We start from the raw sequence: 25891 nt of genomic DNA, 5'->3' as shown, positions 1-25891 counted from the left end.
GCTTTGACATTTTAATTGGGCATATCCTTAGCCTTCAAGAAACAAAACAAACCATAATCTTCAGATTAAGTCTAGCCATAAATTGTTACGTTAACAATCCTGAAGTCAAATTGTAAATTCAATTATTACCACCTGGGGCCCTTGGGTGGCTCAGTCAGGTAAGCATCCAACTCTTGATTTCGGTTCAGGTCATGATCTCAGGGTCCTGAGATGGAGGCTGGAATCCATGTAGGGCTCTATGTTGAGCTTTGAGTCTGCTTAAGATTCCTCTCTCTCTCTCTCCCCCCCCTTCCCCTTTACCACACCCCCTCCGCCCCGACACATGCACATGTGTGCTCTCTCTAAAAAGAAATAAAACATGAAAAAAAAAACAAAACAAAAACAAATATCACCACCTCTGATTTCCCATAAAGATTAAATAAAAACTACACAAATAAGAGTGCCTAGCACAGGGGCGCCTGGGTGGCGCAGTCGTTAAGCGTCTGCCTTCGGCTCAGGGCGTGATCCCACCGTTCTGGGATCGAGCCCCACATCAGGCTCCTCCGCTAGGAGCCTGCTTCTTCCTCTCCCACTCCCCCTGCTTGTGTTCCCTCTCTCGCTGGCTGTCTCTGTCAAATAAATAAATAAAATCTTTAAAAAAAAAAAAAAGAGTGCCTAGCACAGTGCCTGAAATAAGTAGATGCTCAATAAACATTAACTGCCCTTTTCCCTGGCTTGAAGCCATGTGATTAGTGAAGAAATAAGGGGCTTAAGAATTAGACAGGTTTGAATTCTCACAGTACCGCTTGCTAGCTGTCTGACCTGGGGCACATTTTTTTTAATTCCAATTTTAAAATAGAAATAATACCCACCTTATAGGGTTAATGTGACTAGTCAATAAAAAAGAATGCATAAAGTCATTCAAACAACAAAAGACAATAAATGCCCAATCCTCCTCCTCTAAGATAGTTTACTCATACCTCTACTAGAAGCATATAGATTCATGGGTGACCCAACTTAAAAATATCCATCAGAATCCATGTCTTCAGCTATGAATTACATTAATATATTACCCTGACACAGAGCCAGGCATGGAATGCATACTCCATTAGTGTTTATTAAACTCAGGTGAATTACTACGTCTCCTGACCCTAAGCTAACTGGCAGCCTGGGCTAGTGTGATCTAGCCTGATGTGGGGCTAGGTCTACTCAAGCCAGGCCTTTTCCACTATCTCCCGTACTCTCCTTAGTTAAGTCATCTGCTTACTGAAAAAAAATGCTTATTCATATTAGTACAAATTCATCAAAGGGTCATAATAAGATGTTAGCATAATTTGAGTTTTTCAGGTTTCTGCAGCTGAGAAAGTCATTACTCTGTTAAACACTTTTATATAAAAGTAAAAAATATTTAAGCTTTTTAAACAGCTTACATGGGGGAGGGGGAGGTTTCCTTTTGTTTTGCTCAACTGTCACCGGCAAGTCACCTATGTTTATAATATCCTAAATGTAGCTTGTGTAGGACTGCTTTTAGAATAGAAAAACTCTAAAATGGCACAACCAATTCAAACTGCCAGCAGCAAACTCTAGCCAACAAATAAAGGGTTTGGAGGAAGGAGAAAAGTCACTCCATTCTTGCTCAACTCAAGGCTGAATACAGTTTAAGTGAAATACTATGCACTGAACATACAAATGCAGGTACAACCATATGTGGTGAGTTAAACTATACGTGAAGCACCTGTAAGACACAGAGTCAACTCACAGCCTCCGGCTGACAAGGAGAATACAGGTTTTTAAATGTCTGAATATCGCAGCTTCAGAGCTTTTGCAACACCTGCTTTTACGATGTCACGTGAAGCCAATAAGCAAAACTAACCAGCACTACTGGGGCCACGCAACCATTCACAGGTTGGCCTTGTAAACATATCATCAAGCAAAAACAGGCACACCGGCCGGCGGGAGGCCTTCGCCTAACCTCCTTCCAGATGGCAGACGCTGTACCCAGACCCCGGTGTTCAACTAGCCAACCCAAAATAAAGGAATAACTAGGAATTCTGACATCCCCAAAGGTCCTCCTCATCCTTAGCCTTTCCAGAGTGTCATCCCATGAAATAGGAACCCCGCGACCCCTAGTACCCAAGTGTCAGCCCTGGTCACCACCTTCCAGGGACCCGTCGCGGCCAGCTTTCAAAGCCCCCAAACCACTGACGCAGCTGCTTCCCTCAATGTAGACTCCATCACCTCTGTTAAGTTTCTGAAACACGTGATTTGGGGACGCAAACTTCCTAGAAACAGACTAAATACTTGAACACATTTCTGTGAGCCCTGCCACACTTAGATCTAAACAATCCCCAGGGAGGGGCTGAACGTCACGAAACTCGGGTGACACTCGTTCAAATCGCCTTAAGGAGGGGAGCGAGACCCTCCCGGCTGGCCGCCGGCGGCTCTTACCCATTTGTCCAAGGGGACTTGGGCGAGGGACCCAGTGCCCTGGTACAGGTCCAGGCTGAGCTGCTCCAGGCTCAGCTTCTCCTGCAGGAAGTGGCCCAGGTACCTCTGCAGGAGGTACCGACAGGCCCTCTTCTTAATGGACTCCGAAAACGGCCAAGGCATGATAAGGGCTGGCAACGGGGCCCGCGGGGGCTGCAAGCGGCGGCGACTCCGGCCCTGGGCACAGGCTCCGGCTCCAGGCCACGGCAGCGGCGCCTCGGGTCCCAGCCGGCGTCCCCGGTCCGCGGAGGGGCCTAAGCCCGGGACAGCCCCTCCATGACCGCTGGGCGACGGGCGTCCCTCAGGGCGACCCCATCGCCCGAGCCGCGCGGCTCGCGCTAGGCCTGGCGGGGACCAGGCGCGTCGGAGTCCCCGTCGGCCCAGGCCCGGGGTGGGAGTGCGGGGCCTCCGCGAGGGTCCTAGTAGTTACGGAGAGAGGATGCAAGAGGACACGCGGGGAGGCAGCAGGGCCTGAGGCAGGTACTGAGGCGGGCTCCTCCACCGCCGGCGCACGACGAATTTGTTGTCATCCGCGGGGCGCGCTCCCGGCTCTGGGACGCTCCCGGCGCGTTCGCGACACCCACATTCGCGGCGCGCGGCCGGGCGCAGGCGGAAGTGACGCCACACTAGAACTGAGGAGGCGGGGAGAAGAGGCGGGAAGGGAGCGGTTCCGGCATCAAGTGGGCGGGATGAGGGCGGGAGGCGGGACGGCGCCTCGGGTCGGTTCCAGACGCCTCGGGAGGGAAGAAGAGGAGGACGCCGGACGCGTGCAGGTGAGCTGGCACCGGGAAGGAGGCGGGCCGGTGGCCGCCGAGACAGGCTCGCGGGAGGCCCGGGGGTCCAGCGAGCGGGACGCGGCGCAGCGGGCCGGGCCGTGGGAGGCGACGGCGCAAGGGGCCCGGTGCCCGGGTTGACAGGGGTCTGGGGGCGCGTCTGGCCTGGGCCGTCCGGTCAATGGGGACCCCGACCCCGGAAACAGGCTCTCGGAGTGCCGCCGGCCCCAGGCTGGGGGCTGCAGCATCTCCGGTCCCAACCTGCCACCGCGCATCCCCCACCCCTGCACCCCAGGTATTGACCGGTGCCCATTGTCAGCAAGTTATCCGCCCCCCGCCTCTTTCAGGTATTGTTTCCAAAGCTTCATCTTCGGTACTGTTTGCCTAGCGGCTTGCAGTTTACAGAGCGCTTTCTTCGTGCTGGGTGTGCTGCACCGGCCGCCGGGAAACTTGAGTTGTGGAGACATTTGTGGGCAGCACTGCTTTCTCTGCTCAATGCCAGAGCCTCCGGACCCGGCGGAAACCTGAGCGAAGTCCTTGTGCTGCTCTGGGAATCTGCGCCACCGTTTTTCTGCCTTTTAGGGGGCAGCTCCTGCAGAGGCCGAGCCTCCCTTTAACTTGGTCAACCCCGAAAGGCCTGCGTGCGGGTGTTCGGTGCCCAGGAGGCCAGATGCCCGGGGTTAGAACCCAGACTAGCCCAGCTTGAGTAGGGGACAAACCTAAACAGACCACTGGTACGGAAGGTTTCGTTAGGGGTAGCGAATTAAGACGAAGGGTTTCAGAAGATTTTATTGCTACGTGGATAACTTCTACCAAGACAGCCCGGAAATGTTCACAGATGAAACAAGCTCGGGTTCCCCTTTCCACAACCACCTTTGCATTTGAGAACCAGTGTGCTCTCTGGTATATGTAGTTGCTTAGATTGTTGGTACCCCTCATTCTTTGTAGGTTTGTCCCAAGCATTCTCCGTTCCCTTACTATTCGTTCATTCAGAAATATTTGTTAAGGACCCGTTAATTGAAGGTCTCCACAGTTGGTGATGTGGAAAAGGTAGAAAAGAATTCAAGGAGTTTATGTTCTGTGGTGAAAGGCCATTCCTTTATTCAGTAAAGATTTGTTTGTTGCCTGCCATGTACCAGGGACTGTTTTCGGTGCTGTTGATAGAGCAATGAACAGATTAAATCCCCGGCCTCATGAAGCTTACATTTTATTGAAGGGAGGGGAAACAGACAATAATTAAATATATCATAGGCCATGTGCTGGTAAGTGCTGTAGAAAAAAAGTAAAGCGATACAAAGAGAATGGAGAGGGAAGAGATTTGCCACTTTTTTACAGAAGGGGTAAGAGAAGGCCTCTCTTATTTAATAAGGTGATGTTTTAGCAGAGTCTTGGGAGAACGCTGGGGAGCAAGACATGTTATTTTCCGAGGCAGGGGAACAGCAAGTGCAAGGCCCTGTGGCAGGGCATGCTTGGTGAGTTCAAGGAACATCAGTGGGGCGTGAAGTAAAGAGGAGAAGCTGGGGGCTTGGGTGAGGGCAGGCTCCATAGGGCCCTGTAAGGACTTTGGCCTTTTACTCTGGGTAGGTGAATGGGTTCCAGGAAGAGGAGTGACATAATCTGGCCTATATTTATACGGGATCATGCTAACACCGGTGTAGAGGTGGGAGGACCAAAGGAGAAAAAAGCCAGACCAGTTGGAGATTATTGCAGGAATGCAGGCAGCAGAAGGCAGTAGCTTGGACTATAGTAGTTGTGGTCAAGGTAATAAGCAGTTAGATTCTGGATATATTTTGAAGATGATAAGTAAGACATGTTTAAGAATAATAATTACATTTGCCATAAAAGGAGTATAAACAAGGTGATGAAAAGGTGGAATCTCATCTGGCAGAGAAGTAGAATAGGCCTTGTAAGGTTTGAACCGGACTTTTGACAAATTGACTTCCTTTTCAAGTCCAAGTGTTAAGTGATTTCCTTTGGAATAGAGAATTGCATTCAGACTGTCCATGGAATGCCTGGAATTTCAAATATCAGGAAAGGAAAATAAAAATGGAAAGATTTTATAATAAACATGCTCCCTTCCAGTGTTACCCCTGTTGCCTTGTATGTTTTATGCTTTCTAGGAGAAAGCATAGTTGTTAAGGCTTAGGACCTAGCATTATTATACTTTTAGCTCAAACAGGGTATGAACTCATCCTAAATCACAGTGCTGTTTTTATGTTTTATCAAAGACAGAGTACTATCACAAAATGTTAACACCTAGTGTTAATTAAATGAAGAAGGTGAAGAAACATTGTCAACCAAACACTGTCAACTTTTTAAGAATTCTGTAAAAGGCTTTGAAGTGACAGGTTAGAAGCCACATACCAGAGCTATGTACATCCTTCAAAGAAATCCATGTTAACGTGTGAAACAAAAGAAAAGTGGATGACATGCCTGCTGTTGGCCTTTTGAGACTTGGCACTTGAGGTAACAGGAATATGATGTTAGGGCTCCCGCGTTGCATGGTTCTGGAAGCTGTACAAGACGGCAGCAGCTACAGCATTTACGTGATGTAAAAAGCACCAAACTCAGAGTTAAATGGCTTGAGTTTCAGAGTCAGCTCTTCTTTAACGATCGTTTTAATATATAATAATAACCAGATAATATTTCTTGAGCTTAGCACCATGCTAAACACTTTCCATCTGTACTTGTGGTATCCCACTAGGTGATGCTGTGGTTAGCTTCATTTTAGAGAGGAGGAGTATCTTACCAGAGAGATTCGAGTATCTTGCCCCAAGTCCCAGAGTAGGTAGCAGAGCTGAGATTCTTGCCATGTTCCAGACCCTTTAACCACTGCACCTATTGGCTGGCCACTTCTTGTTCATATTGAGTGGATTTTCCAGACTGTGATATATGATACAAATAAAAAGTCATCCTGTTTAAGATACTACGTTCTAGCCCTCTGCTGAGTGTTTGAATGTCACCTATAAAGTCAAATTCTCAAAGTGAAAATTGGAAATCTGTATGCTGCTCTTGAAATCATTCTTTTTTTTTTTTTTTTAAGATTTTATGTATTTGAGAGAGCATGAGTCGGGGGGGGGGGGGGTAAGGTGCAGAGGGAGAGAGAGAAGCAGGCTTCCGCCTGAGCAGGGAGCCCGATGCAGTGCTCCATCCCAGGACCCTGAGATCGTGACCTAAGCCGAAGGCAGACATTTAACCACTGAGCCACCCAGGCACCCCTGCTTCGGTTCTTTTGTCATGCTATATAATTGTTGTCATCAAGGACAAATCTACAGTCTTTTTTCAGCACTTTGATGGTGTAAATTTATGATGAAACACAATAAAGTCTATTAAATCAAGTAGAGAATAAAGAACTTAGTGATAAATACCTTGATAATCAATTTATCAGTCCTCTAGAACACTAACATAGCACAAAAATTCTACCCACAGACGAAGTAAGAGCTGGTTCCTAGGGGCGCCTGGGTGGCTCATTCGGTTAAGCTCTGCAGCTCAGGTCATGATGCCGTGGTCCTGGGATTGAGCCCTGCATCAGGCTCCCTGCTTGGCGGGGAGTCTGCTTCTCCCTCTCCCTCTGCCTCTCTCCCCTGCTTGTGTGCACTCTCTCTCTCAAATAAATAAATAAAATGTTTTTTTTTTTTTTAAAAAGAGCTGGTTCCTAAATAATTGATGTATGATGTTTTAAGGAATCATTTTGGAAACTTTCTACAAGGTGACGCAGTCTACCAGAATAACTGATAGCATCCATAAGCTATTGCAATATTTTGAAGGTGCTGGCAGTGGAATATTGCTCAGAACCTGGTAAGGTGCCAATTTAGAGTCGAAATGGAAAGCAGAGAGGTTTTCTATTTTATATCTATTTAGATATTGATTTGTCTTATTTTGCTTGTAGTGTACTTTATATTAAATATAGTACCCAATCCTCTGTAACCTAGAGGATTACATGGAAAGAAAAACTAAAGCCTGGAGGGTTTTTTTTAAGAATTCAATTTTTGAGTCTTTTCTTAGAATCTCATTTCTAATTTCTGGTTTTGAAGGAAAGGTTGTTTACAGGGGTGTAGTGTTGCTGCTTATTTATAGTTTACAAGGCTTCTCAAATTAACAGTATCTGTATATTTCTTCACTGTTAGCTCCCTCCATAACTGATTTGTTATTACTTAGTCATGTATATGTGTCCCCATCATTGTTGAAAGTAGGATGCAGAGTAATTTCACAAATTAGTATATAAATGAAAAAAATACCACTTTTATTTGAATTACAAATACAGTGTATTTGTAATATATGATTATTTTGATTTTAAGTTTTAAAATTTTGGTGGTGCCTGGGTGGCCCAGTCGATTAAGCATCTGCCTTCGGCTCAGGTCATGATCTCAGCGTCCTGGGATCCAGCCCCTCATCGGGTTCCCTGCTCGGTGGGGAGCCTGCTTCTCCCTCTCTGCCTCTCCATCCCTCCCCACCCAGCTCATTCTCTCTCTCTTGCTTTCTCTCTCAAATAAATAAAATCCTTTTGAAAAATTTTAAAAAATAAAGTTTTTAATTTCAAAACACATCTTAGAGCTATTGAAAACAGATTAAATGTGTTTTTAACAGAAAATAAAAATTAAACTAGCTTTAGCTTTGGCTAATTTCTAAATGTTGCTAATTATAATTAATCAACATGATTCATCTTTACTTTCAAAACTCTTGTTTGAAATGCAGATAAATTCAAACCTCTCATTCCCCTTGAAACTGAAGCTACCAGTTACTTTAACTATCTCAATAGCTTGGCTTCTTTTAGAGTGTTTCTGCTTCTATACCTTGTACTTTCCAATATATCACATTTTCAAAAGACTCTTGTCTTATTGCAAACATAATACATTTTCTTTTCACCATAGAAAAATTAGAAGATAAAAAATTAAGAAGTAGGGAATAAAGGATTTACTAATCAGTATCTCGATAACCAGTTTCGTGAATTTTCCAAAAACACTTACCGCAGCCCCTAAATCATACCAACAGGTGGAGTAAGAGCTATCAGTAATTACCTTAGCTTTTTACAAAGAAACAATACACTAACTGAAGTGGGAAGAAGCATAAAGACATAGAGAGGTCCAACTCAGTACGAACCTGCTACCCTTCTACTAGCTTCCACCTCTGCTCATTAACTTCATACCCCCAGACCCAATGCCTGGAATTTTAAGTTTTTTGAGTTAATTTCTTAGGGAAGAGCAGTACTTCTTTTACTATTCACTCAAATATTTTTTATCAGAGGCAAAGGAAACCCTAGCGGTGTGGAGGCATAACCTGAAGAGGGCATGGCTTAAGACCTCCCTTTGCTGTAAAGTTCTAGGCAATTTTGCATCATATTTCATAGTATTGTTACTATAACAGTGATGTGTATTTGGGGAGAATGTCTACAGTGTTTATCCTAGGCTTTGTATGCCCCTTGTCACAGGGCCAAGTATCACAGCTTGGGAAGCAGAGAGTTCACATTTTTTCTTTGGTTTATTCATTCCGAAAATATTCAGTGAAGGGGCACCTGGCTGGCTCAGTCAGTAGAGCATGTGACTCTTCATCTCAGAGTGGTGAGTTCGAGCCCCATGTTGGGTATAGATTATAAATAAATAAATTTTAAAAAATATATTCAGTGAAGACCTGCTTTATGCGTGACCCTATGCTGGTAATATAGACATCAGAGGCCTTGATTTGCGATGAAGTATGAAAACCTATGGCAGTACTAATGCAAAGGAAGAAGGTTATAGTGATTAACTCTTTCTTGAGATCAGATACAGAATCCTGAAATAAATGTGTCCAAGCTGAATTTTGAAAAACCAAGAGTCCAAAAGTACAGCTGAACTTTGAACAATGCAGGCACCAACTCCCATGCAGTTTAAAATCCAAGTATAACTTTTTGTTTTTCAAGTATAACTTTGACTCCTCAAACTCTTTAAATAGCCAGCTATTGACTAGAACCCTTACCACTTACATGAGTAGCCAATTAACACATATTTTGTATGTTGCATGCATTATACACTGTATTCTTAACAATAAAACAAAGAAAAGAAGATATTATTAAGAAAATTATAAGGAAGAGGGGCACCAGGGTGGCACAGTTGGTTAAGCCTCCGACTCTTGGTTTTGGCTCAGGTCATGATCTTGGGGTTATAGAATTGGGCCCTATGTGGGGCTCCATGCTCAGGGCAGAGTCTACTTAAGACTCTCTCTCCCTCTGCCTCTCTTCCCCAACTCTAAAATTAAAATACCATTTCATATGTTTAAAAGGCTTGAGAGAAGACTGAGCAAATTAGAGACGTGGAAAATATGTTTTTTAAAAAGACTCAGGCAGAAAAGATAAGACACTGCAGAAGAAAAGATTAGTGAATTTGAAGACATAGCAATAGAAGCTATTCAAGTGAAACACAGAAAAGCGATTAAAAATGTGAAGAAAAAAAAAAGGAGTAGGACAACTTCATTTAGACAAATCATGAAATTTGAGTCCCCGAAGAGAGGAGGGACAGATCAATGTTTGAAGAAATAAGGGCCAAAAATTTTCCAGATTTGTTAAAAACTGTATAAACCCACAGAGTATGAGACTCCATGAACCCCAAGCAAAAGAAATCAGGAAAACTACAACCAGAGGAACAAAGACAGTGACATCAGATTTCTCATGGGAAATAATATAAACAAATTAATAGTAGACATCTTTAAAATCTTGAAGGGGTGGGGGAACTGTCAACCCAGGATTCTTACCAAGCAGAAATAACTTTCAAAACTGAAGGTGAAAGGAAGACTTGTTTAGATATAGACAAGCTGAAAGAATTCATTAACAGCAGACCTGCACTACAGGAAATGTTAAAGGAAATCCGTCAGGCAGAGGAATATGATACAGATCATAGATGCAAAGGTAAATAAACACAAGGGAATTCAAAGCACCAGAAATAGACATTATGTGGTTAATATAAAATACATTTTTAAAAATATTTCTTTTTTAAAGATTTTATTTATTTGTCAGAGCAAGCACAAGCACGGAGAGCGGCAGACAGAGGGAGAGGCAGGCTCCCCGCGGAGCTAGGAACCCAATGCAGGACTCGATCCCAGGACTCTGGGATCATGACCTGAGCCACCAGGCATCCCAAAAATACTTCTTTCTTATTACCTAAATCGCTGAAAAATTGACTTTTTAAAACAAAAATAATATGTATTAAGTTTCTAACACGTAGAAGTAAAATACAACAAAAATAGTACAAAGGCTATATAGTACACTCTTGTAAGGTTCTTATGCTATACATGAAGTGGTATAATATCACTTCAAGGTTGAAGGTAGACGGTAATAAAGATGTATAGTATAAACTAAAGTAACCAATAAAAACACGCAACAAAGAGTTAGTTCATAAGCCACCAAAGGGCCTAAAAAAGAATCCTAAAAGGTGGGCAGTCCAAAAGTAGGCAGAAAAATAAGGAAAAGAGAAGAGAACACAGATGGGCACAAATAGAAAACAGCAAAATAGTAACCACATCAATAATTATAGTAGTCATGTTAAATATAAATGGTCTAAACACTACAATTAAAAGGTGGAGATCGTCAGATTGGATAAAAAAGCAGGACCAAACTATATGCTGCTAAAAGAAACCCACTTTAAATATAAAGACTGTTGCTGTTACCATTTACAAAGAGCTTGAAAGAAGCTCTTCTATCCAAATCAAATTCTCCTTTCTGGGTAGCAGCACACTTCAGATTGGGCCATCTGTATCATTCCTCTCCTAACATTGTCCTTGCATTAGACTAGTTAGGCTAGTCTCCTAAGAATTCCTGCCACACCCCGTGCAGACTCTTCCTTATGCTGTGTTCCCTATGAAGAATTCTTCACAACTCTCAAGTCCTTTCTGCTTTATCCATAACTTCACCTGTGCTCATTCAAGACCAGTTTTGACTGATCTGTTCCATGAGTCAAAGTCAAGCCCCATCATAACTGACAATTATGTCATAGATCACAGGATGTCAGCACTCTCAAGAACAGTAAAGAATTTCTTGTCTATTCCCCTTATTTTATAGGTGAGAAAACCATGAGTCCAGTGAGGTTACGTGGCCAGCCCAGGTTCATACAAGTTTAGTGGTAAGTTTGTAGTAGGACCAAAACATATCATTGCTTTCTCTAATTACCTGCCACTCACAATTAAGTACATTTCTTAGGTTGTAATTATGATGCATGTGCATAGCGTTAATATTTATGTACATATTTCATGTTCTTGCCTTATTTCCCAAATTAAGCTGACCTTTTTTTTTTTTTTTTTTTAAGATTTATTTATTTTAGGGGCACCTGGGTGGCACAGTCGTTAAATGTCTGCCTTCGGCTCAGGGCATGATCCCAGCGTTCTGGGATTGAGCCCCACATCAGGCTTCTCCGCTGGGAGCCTGCTTCTTCCTCTCCCACTCCCCCTGCTTGTGTTCCCTCTCTCACTGGCTGTCTCTCTTTCAAATAAATAAATAAAATCTTTTAAAAAAAATTTATTTATTTTAGAGAGAGAGTGCGAGGGAGAGGGAGAGAGAGCATCTCAAGCATACTCCTTGCTCAGTGCAGAACCCAACTCGGGGCTTAGTCCCGGGACCCCGAGATCATGACCCAAGCCAAAATCAAGACTCGGACATTCACTCAACTGAGCCACCCAGGTGCCCCACCAGTAGACACCTTTAATTAGTATTCTAACGCTTAAAGAGATGCTGGATGCATAGGCGCATAGTGGGTTATACTTGGTAATTATGACATATGATAATTAATAAACTTAGAGTCTGAATTGACAAGATCACAAAACGTAAGAATTCATTACTTTTTACCATTTGAAACAAGAGGGTTAATTCCCCTCCATAGACTAGCTAAGATTCAAAATATTTTTTTCTAGGGGCGCCTGGGTGGCTCAGTCAGGCATCTGCCTTTGGCTCAGGTCATGATCTTGGGGTCCTGGGATTGAGCCCCTCATCGGGCTCCCTGCTCAGCGGGGAGTCTGCTTCTCCCTCTCCTTTTGCCACCCCCCACCTCTCTGTCTCTCCCTCTCTCTTTCCTCTCCCTCTCTCCCTGTCTCATATGAGTAAAATCTTTTTTTAAAAAAATATTTTTTCTACCATGTATTTCCAAATCTTGCTACTCATATATAAAATAAGCTTAATTTAGTACGTTTATATTTACTGATTTTTTTCAACCCTAATATAAATTCAGTTCCTTGTCATGTTACCCACAGGTATTCACAAAGGTCTATACCTATGCTGTCTGATACAGGAGCCATTAGCGATTTAAACTTAGATGAATGAAAATTAAATGAAATTTGAAATTCAGTAGCTCAGTCACTCTAACCAGGAGCTTGTAGCTACTGTCTTGGACAGCACTGATAAAAAATGTTTCCATCATCGCACAAAGTTCTGTTGGTCTAGAGTTTGTTATATAATGATAACTTGTTTTGCCTGCAGAAAGGGAAACCAAGGATTTTTACCAGATTCATACTGATGAGAGAGTCATTCCGGTAACCAGACAGCAGCTCTAATGTGTCAAGAGTAATTCTAGTGGTGTCCCTTCACCAGAATGGGCACGCATTTCCTCATCGTCTATGGTACAGGCCTCCACAGTCAGGTACACAAGATAATCCACTGAGAAGTAAGAGAAAATAAGTTTATAGATCATATTTTACGTCTATTTAAATTCATATTTATGTATTGTAGTAGAATATGTATGTAAATAAATATACATATCATGGGGTATCTGCTCAAAGTATTTTTAGTTGCTGGGATGCATCATCAGAAATGTAGAAGCCATTTCTTTAGTGTCCCATTGATAAAGCCACCCTGTTGCTTGGTGGTCTACTGCCGTAGCTCCAGCACTGTCACCACTAGCTGCCTTAGTGTTTGGTGGTGCCTTCATGGCTCTGTGTTCAGTCTCCTCAAGAGAGGATCTAATTGGATAGGCCAGTTACCACCCAGAATCAAGTAGCTGGACAGAGCTCTTAATTCAGGATGATTTATAGACCCCTTGCCAGCCTTGAGGTGATACCTTTAATTGAAACACCATCCCCAGTACATTTTGCTGTGATCATGGTCCTGGAGTTACAGAATACAAAGCATGAAACTATCATTAAGGAATCTTTCCGAAGAAGACACTTAGCTTGGCAAGTACTCTGGGCATTTTTTAAGAGAACCATGTAAACTGCCTGGTACTGTACATTCCCTGTCCAATGTGTTTATTAAAAATAAATTACAACTTCCAAAAAGGAAGGCCAGAAAATGAGGTCTCTTGGACTGCCTTCATACTCCTTTCCTGCTAATAGGGTACACGCACTGTGGTAGACAGGATAATGGCCCCCAAAGATGTCTACGTTTTAATCCCCATAAACTGAATGTGTTACCTTATATGATAAAGGGAACGTTGCAGGTTGGATTAACTTCAGGACCTTGGATGGGACATATCCTGGATTGTCCAGGTAGGCCCAACCTGAGCACAAGGGTCCTTGTGAAAGGGATGCCCATGTGAAGAGTCAGAACAGGAAGGTGTTACCACAGAACCAGAGAGTGTAGTGATGTGCTTTGAAGGTGGAGGAAGGGACCATGAGGAATACAGTCAGCTTCTAGAAGCTAGAAAAATCAAGGAAACTAATTTTCTTCTGAAGGCTCCAGAAGTCATGCATCCCTGCTGCTACCTGGATTCTAGATTTTTTACCTCCGGAAATATAAGAAAATAAATTTGTGTTGTTTTAAGCCACTAGGTTTGTGCTTAATTTGTTACAGCAGCAATAGGAAACTAATAGAGACACATAATGAAATTCACATTCTACAGAGCTTTTATTAAGTACTTTCTGCATGGCAGGCTCAAAAATATCAGTTCCATTTTTTAAATCTCTTTTATGAAGCTGTTGAAGAGCTAGATCAATCACTACTTTTCATTTTGGGTCGGCTTCTAAATCAATTAGGATGCTGTCAGTTGCCAGTAAGAATGGAAATTTGTTGGACTCAATAACTGAAAAATATGAAGGTTGGGCAGCTGGCAGGACTCTGGCTCCCTTTCACTGTGAATCTCTTGGCTGTGTTCGTTCCCTCTGTCAGCATCATCCTTGGGCTAGTGTCCCCGTCTCAGGATGACTACCAGGAACACCTGGGGCTATGCGCTCAACTGCTCTGGATTGGAGTCACTGGGAGGAATTGACGTGTCGACGAGGGTAGTCTTTAGCCGGGACTGGAGTCAGTCTCACTCACCTTATTTCGTTACTTTCCTCAGTAAGGGAAGAGGGCGTTATGATTCCCCTAAGAAAATCTGGGTGCTATTAGGAAAGGGAAAGAGTATTGATAATAATCAAGAGCCTTTATAATGGATAAAAGATAAATTATGATATCTTGAAGTAATACTAGTGTAAAATGTTATTAACTTGTATAGTGCTTCAGTACTAAAATGTTTCATTTTCATGTGTATGTATCATTACCAGAAGTTCTGAATGTGTCTTTTTTCCTCTATCATGTAAAGACTTTTTTTTTTTTTTTTTTTTATGAGAGAGAGTGAGTGAGCACGGCATGAGCGGCCAGCAGGGACAGAGGGAGGAGAATCCCAAGCAGCCTCCATGCCCAGCACAGAATCCGACATAGGGCTCGATCTCACGACCCTGAGATCATGACCTGAGCCGAAATCAAGAGTCAGATGCTCAACCAACTACACCACCCAGGTGCCCCAAGACATTTTAGAAAAAATCTTCTAAAAGTTTGCAGTTAGGAAAGTTGTCTCTTTTTTTCCCCATTGGTGCTAATTATTACATAGCAACAGCTTGATGACATACTTTCCTGACCTGTGAGGGATTCTTCCATTCTGGTGTTGGATTCTTCGTCTTTCTCCATCATTAAGGTCCTAATTGCAGTGAATTAGACTCCTGCTTTAAAGGCTTGTCAACAGGGGCGCCTGGGTGGCGCAGTCCTTAAGCGTCTGCCTTCAGCTCAGGACATGATCCCAGCGTTCTGGGATCGAGCCCCGCATCAGGCTCCTCTGCTAGGAGCCTGCTTCTTCCTCTCCCACTCCTCCTGCTTGTGTTCCCTCTCTCGCTGGCTGTCTCTGTCAAATAAATAAATAAAATCTTTAAAAAAATAAATAAAAGCTTGTCAACAAGCTTTCTCATGTAAACATCTTTTTTATGTCATGGTTATTATTTCTGACATTCATAATTGAGGTACTTGATCACTTAACCAAAACAAAGGTGTTCAGTATTCATGATGTTAAGAGACTTATAATGGACAGTTCCATTCCAAAATCTTCAAAACTGACTCTCTAAAAAAATAAAATGGGCTCTTTTCTTATACATAAACCAAGTATAATATTAAGGAGCATAATGATTATGCCTTAAAATGATACCTAATGATTCTACCTTAAAAAGGTAGAAATTTGGAGCGCCTGGGTGGCTCAGTTGTTAAGCGTCTGCCTTTGGCTAGGGTGTGATCCCAGGGTCCTGGGATCGAGCCCCGCATCGGGCTCCCTGCTCTGCTGGGAGCCAGCTTCTTCCTCTCCCACTGCCCCTGCTTGTGTTCCCTCTCTCGCTGGCTGTCTCTCTCTCTGTCAAATAAATAAATAAAATCTTTAAAAAACAAAAAAAGGTAGAAATTTTTAGAAAAACAAATGTTTTCACTTTCATATATATAAGTCAATATTAGATTCCAGTTATCTGACAAATTGCTCCAGCAGTAATTGATAAATTTATAATTAACTTCCTAGTAGTGAGAGACTAATTCTGTAAAGTACCGTGGAAGACAAGGTAAAGGAACCTTAAAGCATATCATTAGTTGGAATAGGATTGGAGGAATAGATTATTAGTACATTTGCTATGCAAGTTTTTGAAATGGCTTGACACGGTTTATCATAAACTGCCTTTAGCAAATGGTTTGCCTTTAATGATGGCAAACGATGTGCAGCTACAGGAACTCTAACTCCTTAAGATTTTTGTGAGTAATTTTAGAGCAACAGCTATACAGAATTCTCTAAACTCTAAAAAATATGTAGAAAAATCTGCCAGAGAATTTGATTCACTTTCTCTGAGGTGGGGTCAGTGGCCAAAGTAAAAACCACTAACTTAGAAGATTTTGAGTATTACAAATAGGGCACAAGTCAGTAACTGTAGAAAAAGAGATGGAATTTTTAAGATAATAGAGAAATTATATAAATGCTCATCCCAAGTTGAAGAGTCCTACTACATTCAGGACCATGGATGCTTAATCCAGTTCAGAGAAATGAAAACTTACTTTTAAAGCCTGCAGCTAAAAAGAAAGCATATTTTCTTCTGAAAAAGCCTGCATTCAAGTGCAATTTGACATTCATTAACTTTTCGCATTCATACATTTTGAATTTTAACAATACTCACTGCTACCGGAGTCAGAGAAGAGAAGCTAGAACTCCATAGCAACCTGGCAGGGATGTTGGATTGAGTTAGCCTGAGAAATAATGTTTTTCAAATTATAATATTTGGATCAGTTCAGAGAAGTGGTAAAAACATGAGTCAGTCATTCAATAAATGGTGTTGGGACAGTAAGCCATCCATTTCAAAATTAAAGCTACACAAGATAAATTCCAGGTGGATCAGAAGGTTAACTATACATATATCGAATGAGAACTCAGAAAACAAGAGGTTTTTAAAATGTAATCATGGAGTGGAGAAGTCCTTCGTAAAGCAAAACCCCAAATCCAGAAGTCATAAAAGGAGCCATTGAGAAATCATGTACTGTAGTAGGTAAAGATTTGAATTCTGGTTTAATGATCTGAGTTCATTTCCGTTTCTGTTTTTTACAGCTATATGATCTTGAAACTAAGACTACCCTATAAATATGAAAAAGATGTTTAATCAAAGAAACAGATACTCAAACAGTGAGGCATCATTCTTCACCTCTCAAATTGGGAGATATTAACAAGGATTGTAAAGAGGGTAATGAAAAAGTGTCATCCCTCATATTCTATTCGTGGAGGATAAATCAGTATAGGCTTTTTTTGAAGGTGAATCAGCAATATCTATTGAAAGTTAAAACGAGCATACACTTTGACTCAGCAACTTCAATTTTAAATTACTATCCTAGAAAGATAATTACACATTAAAAATAACTATGGGGGCACCTGGGTGGCTCAGTCAGTTAAGCGTCTGCCTTCGGCTCAGGTCTTGATCCCAGGGTCCTGGGATTGAGCTCTGCGTCAGGCTCCCTGCTCAGCAGGAAGTTTGCTTGTCCCTCTCCCTCTGCCTTCAGCTCCCCCTGCCTGTTCTCTCTCTCTCTTTCTGTCAAATAAGTAAAATCTTTTAAAAAATGAAGTATGTACTAAGATTTTTACTGAGGCATTGTTGGAAATAGCTGAAAACTCATATTCTGAATTAGTATCACTGTGGGAATTAACCTTTTTGGGGAGGAGTAGAAAACAGTTGTTTTTTGAAAATCTATACACATCTGTGAAAAACAACTGAAAATGGTTTTAGACAATATTTTCTGTATAAGTTGCTAGCTAGTTAATGTTTTCTATTAAGGCATAGCTCCTTTTAATCAAACAATAATATTTGGAATGTCTCTCTATAGACATGTTTTATATCTACTCCTTTGCAGAATGGAAACAGACTGTAATCCCATGGAGCTGAGCAGCATGTCAGGGTTTGAAGAAGATGCAGAGCTTAATGGTTTTGAAGAAGCTGATATGAAAGACATGAAGCTAGAAGCCGAAGCAGTTGTAAATGATGTTCTCTTTGCTGTTAACAACATGTTTGTCTCAAAAAACCTGCGCTGTGCTGACGATGTGGCCTATATCAATGTGGAAACAAGAGAGAGGAACAGATACTGCCTGGAGCTCACTGAAGCGGGGCTAAGGGTAAGTCGCTTTTCTCTCTGGAAAAAAAAAATTTTTTTTATTGCTATCTCTACCACTGTAGGTGGGGGATGGGAAGAGTGTTAACTGAGAACGCAACACTCAGCAGCTCCAATTTTTTTTTTAAGATTTATTTATCTGTTTGTTTATTTTTAGAGAGAGCGAGCAGATGGGAGGGGCAGAGGGAGAGGGAGAGAATCTCAAGCAGATTCCATGCTGAGCGTGGAGCCCGACACCAGGCTCGATCTTACAACCCTGAGATCACAGCCTGAGCCAAAACCAAGAGGTGGACACTCAACTGACTGCACCACCCACGTGCCCCAAGATTTTGTAAGGAAAGCTTTTTTCCCTAGGAATTCTTACTAATTCTAAAGTCTTTTGGTCAACGTGGAGAAATTGGATTTTTTTAAAAAGACAAAACTTGATTTGCAGTATTACTTTGTTTTGACCATCACCCCCCAAATTAATTTATTTCTTGCCTGTAGCTAAATATGTCTGCCAAAATTAGGCATTCTGTGCACTGAGTTTTGCAGTCACTGTGTTGAGGATCTTTTCCAACCTCTCACAAACTGTCTGTTCTACTAAAACAGCACCCCTGACTGCACTGTTCTCTAGCTGTTGGATCAGGACTAAGTCACAGCAGAATACTTTGCCTCCAGATTTGCAAGAGTGTCTTTTCCTGTGGGTCAGCTTTTCTAGGCAGTCACCTCTCAGCACCCTTTGAATGAGAATCCTGACTCTGGAAAGCCCTTCCCAAGAGCAACTAACTATTTGAAACAACAAAACTCACTGGGGTGCCTGACTGGCTCAGCCAGTGGAGCGTACAACTCTTAATCTCAGGATTGTAGGTTTGAGCCCCCACCTTGGGTGTAGTGATTACTTGAAAATAAAATCTTTAAAAAATAATAACTAGAACAACAAAACTCACCGTTAGGAAAATTTTTGACCTGAACAAAGGAATAAACCGTAGAAATACCACAATTTAGTTTTTGACTTTAATACTTATCAGTCTGGGTGAAAGACCTCTGACTTTTCTGTTTCTATACCTAAGAGTAGCCCCGCAAAGTTGCACAGTATCATTAGGTACAGGGCAAGGCCTAAGCAAGTAAGAGTGTCATACAATATTAAACAAGTACACAGACGTCTTGTTATTTCACTAGATTCAGTTTGCTTGGAAGTATAGGAACCATGTGTCCTGTGTATTCGTTGACAGGCAGTCACCTCCACTGAAGTAAATTGCAAGGCTAACCTCTTCACTACTTCCGGTTCCCTCATAACTGCCACGTCGGTAGCTCCTTAGCTTTGGGAGTACTACCTGGATTAACTAATCTTTGTGCTCTCCTTCCTAAATCCTTAAACTTGTTCTAAAAGCATGTACAGAAGTCTATAGAAGTGGATCTTTAACAGAAATAGGCAAATCAAAAGTAGAGATAAATGACCCTGCTTAAATTAATTCTGTCTTGCACTGATTGACTCTGAGATGGCTGTGGGAAGGTAGGAAAGGTTCTGATCAGAGTCAGAAGCCTAACATGGGAAATCAAGTGATCTTGGGTAAGTCATTCAACCTCTCTGAGTCCCTGCTTCTTTATCTATAGCCTAGGGATTAGAAAAAGAAAGAACTAAAAAGCGTTTGGGGGATGCTTATATGAATGGTTTGCAGAAAGATCTAGATCCCTTAAAAACCTGGCACATAAGTATTCCAATATTTGTTCTTGCAGTCTTATTCACTTAACTTTTACTGAGCAACTGTCCTGGATCAGGAATTGGAAATCAAACCATGAGTAAGGTATGATCCCTGTCCACTAGGAGGACTACAGACTAGCAGGGAAAAGAGGGGCAAATGGAATTGGAGTGCACAGAGAAAGTGCTGCGACACAGCATGGTTCTGAAGAGGTGTGACTCATTGTCCTGACTGTCTGCCTCTGCTTGTCATATAAAACAAAACAACAACGCCAGCGCCACTTGTACCATAAACTTGCATCTTCTTGGATAGGTGTCTTGGATAGATGTCATAAAAAATTAGAGTTTATCTAGGGAATTCACAAGCTTTAGTCAAAACAAAAACTAAGTTGATTTTGCCCTAACGCTGTGCGGGTGAGCCAGGATAGATCTTTTTGGGGACAAAAGTTTTCACTGTGTGTAAAGAAAACACACCACACACACACACACACACACACACACACACACACAGAATAGCATTCCCTTTTATCTCACAGAGTTGAGTATTTGTCAGGTAAGTAATGTATTAGTAATGTTGAATTAGTAATGTAACTAATTGTAAAGCAGGATTGAAACTATAAACAATTTTTAGAATTCTTTATAAAAGAGTTTAAATAAATAATGATAAAAATATGGACAGATAATATATTATCTATTCTGGTGCCTTGTTATGGTTGATCCTCACTAGGTGTGGGATTAAATAGAAGGGTGTTTCAGTCTATGAAAATGAAATACTGGTTCTGTGTAGCTTTTTACATTCCTTCTGACATGCCTTTTTAGGTTCAGGAGTCGGTAAACTGAACCTTTTACATTTTGAGAAAAAAAATGATAAAGAGGGCATTCTGCTGGTGGTGTTTCTGTGCTTCAGATTGCTTAGAAGATGTGCATATTCTAACTGTTGATTGAGAAATTGTGTCATTCAAGAATGGCCCCCGTAAACGGGTGGTTTTTGCTTTCTGTACCAAGTTAAATCTAGTTATTTGAGTCACTGTTGCATTTCTCTTGCAGGTGGTAGGTTATGCTTTTGACCAAGTGGATGATCACTTGCACTCCCCCTATCACGAAACCGTCTACTCGCTGCTGGACACGCTCAGCCCCGCCTACCGGGAAGCGTTTGGAAACGCGCTTCTGCAAAGACTGGAAGCTCTGAAGAGGGATGGACAGTCGTGACGACGCTTTCTCCTTCTGGAGGGGCTGCTGCTGGTACAAAAGGTTGACATAAAGCTTGAAATACTTGCATATGTCAGAGTAGAAAATGCATCCTTAGTTTTATGTCCATTTCTTGCTTCAAGTTTAGGCTTCTGACTCAGATATTACTGACTAATGAATTGTCTTTCTTCGTTTCCGATTCATGAAGGGAATCCTGAGGCCATTGCTGTGACCCCGTTATCAAGACATTCAGATTTCTTTGTGTAGTATCTCTGCATTTCAAAGCCTAATCAGTATTTCATTCTATTATTACAGGACTTTGATGCTGCCAGCACGCTCTCTTATATAGGAGATTCTAGATTTGCACAGTAATATACAGGAATTAAAATGACCTAACTTCAAACTTGGATTCAGCTTGCTAAATCAGGGGTTTACTACTAGCTTGGACTGACTTTGTAGTAATTATTTTGCTACTAGCCTTACTGGAAACAAATTATCAACTAGTTTCCCCTGCACAAATTTTGAAATTCACTGCTTCACTTAATCTATTTATATTACTAATATGGACTGATAAAGATGAATTAATTATATATATATTACTTAGCTAGTATTAAATGGAAAACAGGTACTGAAATAATAGTTCTGTATTCCTTGTTTGCAACAGCCAGCCAACTAAGAGGACAAACCATTAGCAAATGAATGTAATAATTACTTGTTTCCAAGATATTGAAGCACATAAGCAAATATAGGAACAGGCTCCACTTTTCTTAACAAAAAGCATCTTCAGTGTATGTGTGTGGGATTTAAAAGGAAGAAGATTCCGATTTCCTAGAAAACAATATTTTGGCCTGTGTTGATTCTTATTATGAATGTTTGTTTACACAATGTACAGTATATATTCAGAAAGTATTTTTGCTTCAATGTTTCCTTTCTATAATGCAGTGCTTTGGTATTCCCATAGCGCCCCTCCTTCCCCAGCAGATGCACAGTATTCTGTCTCGATGCTAAATCTACAATGTAAAATGTGTGCATTGTATGGGTTTGAAACCAAAGGATGAATGAAGCATTCAGAGACTTAATATTTGAAAAAGGGAGGCTCTGTTTTTATACTTTATTACAGGTACTAATATTTATAAAAATGAATTGTACCATGCTGCTACATGTTTTCAAGTACACATTGAATACTGAGGATTGGAGAGTCGATTTTGTAGTAGTAATCTAAAGCAGCAGCTGTAGAAATGTTGAAGTAAAATTCTGCATTGGGACACACCTTCATAATTTGTCATTTGCAGACTTTTTAAAATCATTGTTAGGTAATAGGTACTTTTAGGCTCTGAAGAGCACGTAGACCAGATTGAAGTTCGGTTTGGGTCAGTATTCGTCGTCAGAGTTCATCGGGATGCTTTAACTACGTTCGGTAAACACATGTCCATTCGCAGCTTTTTTTTCAGATGCTAACTGGGCAGTGAAGTCCAACTGCAGGTCGGATTTTCTCACGCTTAATCTCAGGCTAAATAAATGTAAAAGATATTTGTAAAGTTCAAATAAAATTCTGTTGACTCATTTCGAGTTAAATATGAAGAAAAGTGATTGTATATTCAAAAATTGACATTGTTCATTTTGTGATAAATGGCTGGTTCCAGGACCAGGAGCTTCCGTGGCCATTTTTGAATTCCGTGCGGTTACATGTTGCTGTGAAGTGCTTGCTCTATCATTATGAAAGAGGAACAAAGAGAGAAGATATTAATAAAACTATACAGATACTAAGACTTCTATTTCATCTACCTTGAGTAAAGAATTTAATCGGATAAATTAAGCCTCGATTTCACTTCCCAGAGAAAAAGGGGAACAAAAAGGAAAAGCTTCTAAATAAGTAACTCTTACAAATCAGTAAGAAAACAAGAACAGTGGGCATATAATATGATCAAACAACTCTAAAAAATATATAGATGTCCAGTAACCACTTGAAAGATATTCTACTTGACCAGTAATCCAAGAAAGGAAAATAGGGTTTAGCTCTGGGTTTCACCTAATAATTTAATAATCTCCCTTATTTAAATATAATGATAACAATAAGGATTTAGTGAGGGGCACTCCTACATTCTGTTGGAGAATATATCGATGAAACCTTTCTGGAAAACATTGGTAATAGAGCCTTTACAAAGCTTGTAACTTCTGAACCGGTAATATCCTAGCAAACTAGCATAGGGAAGTGATTCAGCAGAAGATATACTACAAGGATGTTCTTTTTCTCTAATGAAAAAATGGAAAGGCTCTAAAAAGTGGTTGTTATGCCACATGCTCTTGATGGAAAAATATGCAGCCGTTAAAAATCATGGAAAGAATGGCAACAGGAAAAAAATGATACTACATGATAAAAAAGGATATAAAACTATGGTCTATTTTTGGAAAATCTGCAATGTTCTACAATGTTAATATAGCTATCACTAGGTAGTAAGATAGGTAATTTTCATCTCCTTCATACTTTCTCTGCATTAGCCTATATGCACTGATTGGAGGGGAAATACAGTGGATCCAGGGTTTCAGCCAGCTAAAGAACCTCTCTCTAGCAAAAGCACCAAACTAGGTTGAGTTGTGTTTGCTCCCAGGATCCTTGAAGAAGCAGTAGGATGATGAAGACAGAAGAGTGCCTGCCTCCTTTCCCATGGTGACACCCTCCCCACCTCTAGGTCATCAACAGCAAATCAGCTACCATTGGTGTCCTGGTCGTTAGCTTCCTCCATTGCACACTGCGCAGTTCTGTCTGGTGTTCAGAAACACAGAATGTGTCAAGGGGAGCAGGGTAGAAACACAGATTCTGACATAGGCCACGTCGACTTCAGAATTCTGTCTTCAGCCCCTTTGTTTTGTGAATGACATAGCTGAGACTTGGACAGATGGAGGGACTTGCTCTGAAGCCCACCTGTGAACACGAGTTGGGTCACACCCCAGTCTTCTGTCTCCACCAACTATCCCTGTCCAGTGTGTGTTGATAAAAGCATCACCCGAACTCTTTGGTTACAGGTGCACATCATTTTATTGCGCTTTACAGATAATGCAGGATTTTTTTGCCACAAATTAAAGGTATTTTATTGTGGTGATCAGTGATCTTTGATGTTACTATAATTTGGGCGGGATGCCGCAAAACCCATATAGGATGGTGGATTTAATTGATTCATTATGTTCTGACTGCTCCACTGACCAGCCATTTCCCTCTCTCCCTCTCCTTACACCTCCGTATTCCCTGAGACACAACACTATTGAAATTAGGCCAATTAATAACTCTACAGTGGCCTTTTAAGTATTCAAGTGAAAGGAAGAATTGCCCATCTCTCACTTTATATCAAAAGATAAAAATGATTACGTTTAGTGAAGGAACCATAGAAAGCCAAGATAAGCCAAAAGCTAGGCCTCTTGCACCAGTTAGCCAAGATGTGAATGCAAAGGTAAAGTTCTTGAAGGAAAAAGGGCTACTCCAGTGTATACATGAATGATAAAGCAAAGCAGCCTTATTGCTCATGGGAGAAAGTTCTAGTGTTCTAGACAGGGGATCAACCAACCACAACATTACCTTATGCTAAAATCTAATCCAAAGCCAGACCTTAATTCTTCAACGCTGCGAAGGGTGGGAGAGGTGAGGAAGCTGCGGAAGAAAAGTTCAAAGCTAGCAAAGATTGGTCAGGAGGTTTAAGGAAAGGCAATGTCTCCATAACATAAAAGTCAAATGAAAGCAGCAAGCTATCAAGAAGATCTAGCTAAGATGATTAATGAAGGTGGCTACACTAAACATTTTCAATGTAGATGAAACAGCCTTCCACTGGAAGAAGATAACTTCTAGGACTATGGTAGCTAGAGAGAAGTCAATCCCTGGCTTCAAAGGACAGGCTGACTTGTCAGGGGTTAATGCGCCAGTGACTTTAAGCAGAAGCCAATGCTCATTTGCCATTCCAAAAAATCCTGGAATTATGCTAGGGACTCGTGGGTGGCTCAATCAGTTGAGAGTCGGACTTCGGCTCAGGTCATGATCTTAGGGTCCTGGGATTGATCTCCGCAATGGGGTCCACGCTCAGCATGGAGTGTGCTTGTCCCTCTGCCCCTCCCTGTGCTCACTTGCTTGCTCTGTCTCTCAAATAAATAAAATCTTAAAAAAAAAAAAAATTGCGCTAAACCTGCTCTGTGCTCCCAAACAGAACTACTAAGCCTGGGTGACAGCACACTTGTTTATAACATGGTTAGCTAAATATTTTAAGCCCCTGTTGAGACCTGTTGGTTAAAGAAAAATTCATTTCAAAATATTACTGCTCATTAACAATGTACCTGGTCACCTAAGAACTCTGATGGAGACAGTCAGGTGAATGTTATTCTCATGCCTGCTACCACAACATCTATTCTGCCCCATGGATCAAGGAGTCATTTAGACTTTTAAGTCTTATTTAAGAGACACATTTCAAAAGCCTGTGGCTGTCTTAAAATTCCTCTGATGGATCTGGGTGAAGTAAATTAAAAACCTAAAAAGGATTCACCATTCTAGATGCCATGAAAAGCATTCATGATTCATGAGTAGAGGTCAAAAGACCAACATTAATAGTTTGGAAGAAGTTCATTCTAACCCCCATGGATGATTTCGAGGGGCTCAAGACTTCAGTGGAGGAAGAAACTGCAGATAGGGTGGAGACAGCAAGGAGCCTGAGGATGGGACTGAATTGCTGTCATCTCACAATAAAACTCGAACAGATGAGGATTGCTGTTTCTGGATGAGCTAAGAAAGTGGGCTTCTTGAGATGGAATCTACTGGTGAAGATAATTGAAATGACAACAAAAGGTTTAGAATATTTCATAAACTTAGTTGATCTAACAGCAGCAGGGTTTGAGAGAATCCACTCCAATTTTGAAAGAAGTTCTGCTGGGGCGCCTGGGTGGCTCAGTCAGTTAAGCGTCTGCCTTTGGCTCAGGTCATGATCCCAG

General features: G+C 41.5%; 2 protein-coding genes across 7 annotated transcripts in view; one reads left to right on the top strand and one right to left on the bottom strand.

Annotated features, from left to right (window-relative positions):
• ATG2B (autophagy related 2B) overlaps nt 1-3064 on the bottom strand; it is a 72642-nt gene extending 69578 nt beyond the window's left edge. For all 4 annotated transcript variants that reach the window (XM_026515351.4, XM_057318379.1, XM_044389942.3 and 1 more), the window contains exon 1: nt 2428-3064. In XM_026515351.4, the coding sequence (XP_026371136.1) occupies nt 2428-2589 (162 nt within the window). In that variant the 5' untranslated portion in view covers nt 2590-3064. The remainder of the gene's footprint in view (nt 1-2427) is intronic.
• A 44-nt stretch (nt 3065-3108) lies between these two features.
• On the top strand, nt 3109-22693 carry GSKIP (GSK3B interacting protein). 3 transcript variants are annotated; one of them, XM_026515346.4, is made up of 4 exons: nt 3109-3239; nt 11266-11326; nt 17803-18061; nt 20786-22693. In XM_026515346.4, exons 3-4 carry the CDS (start codon nt 17804-17806, stop codon nt 20945-20947), a joined length of 420 nt encoding a protein of 139 aa, XP_026371131.2. In that variant the 5' UTR covers nt 3109-3239; nt 11266-11326; nt 17803; the 3' UTR covers nt 20948-22693. The 3 variants fall into 3 exon arrangements, with proteins under 3 accessions (XP_026371131.2, XP_026371135.2, XP_057174710.1); XM_026515350.4 differs by lacking the exon at nt 11266-11326; XM_057318727.1 differs by lacking the exons at nt 3109-3239; nt 11266-11326 and adding an exon at nt 14738-14906.
• Nucleotides 22694-25891: the final 3198 nt, after the last annotated feature.

The sequence above is a fragment of the Ursus arctos genome, unplaced genomic scaffold (assembly GCF_023065955.2).
Source record: "Ursus arctos isolate Adak ecotype North America unplaced genomic scaffold, UrsArc2.0 scaffold_25, whole genome shotgun sequence".
Classification (NCBI taxonomy): Eukaryota; Metazoa; Chordata; class Mammalia; order Carnivora; family Ursidae; genus Ursus; species Ursus arctos.
This window is presented reverse-complemented; position numbering and strand designations above follow the sequence as displayed.

Excerpts from the sequence above, each read along its gene's own strand:
- GSKIP (XM_026515350.4), top strand. The coding sequence starts at position 17,804 with ATGGAAACAGACTGTAATCCCATGGAGCTGAGCAGCATGTCAGGGTTT. Across the intron at positions 18,062-20,785 it reads TCACTGAAGCGGGGCTAAGG|GTGGTAGGTTATGCTTTTGA; the intron begins GTAAGTCGCTTT and ends TTTCTCTTGCAG.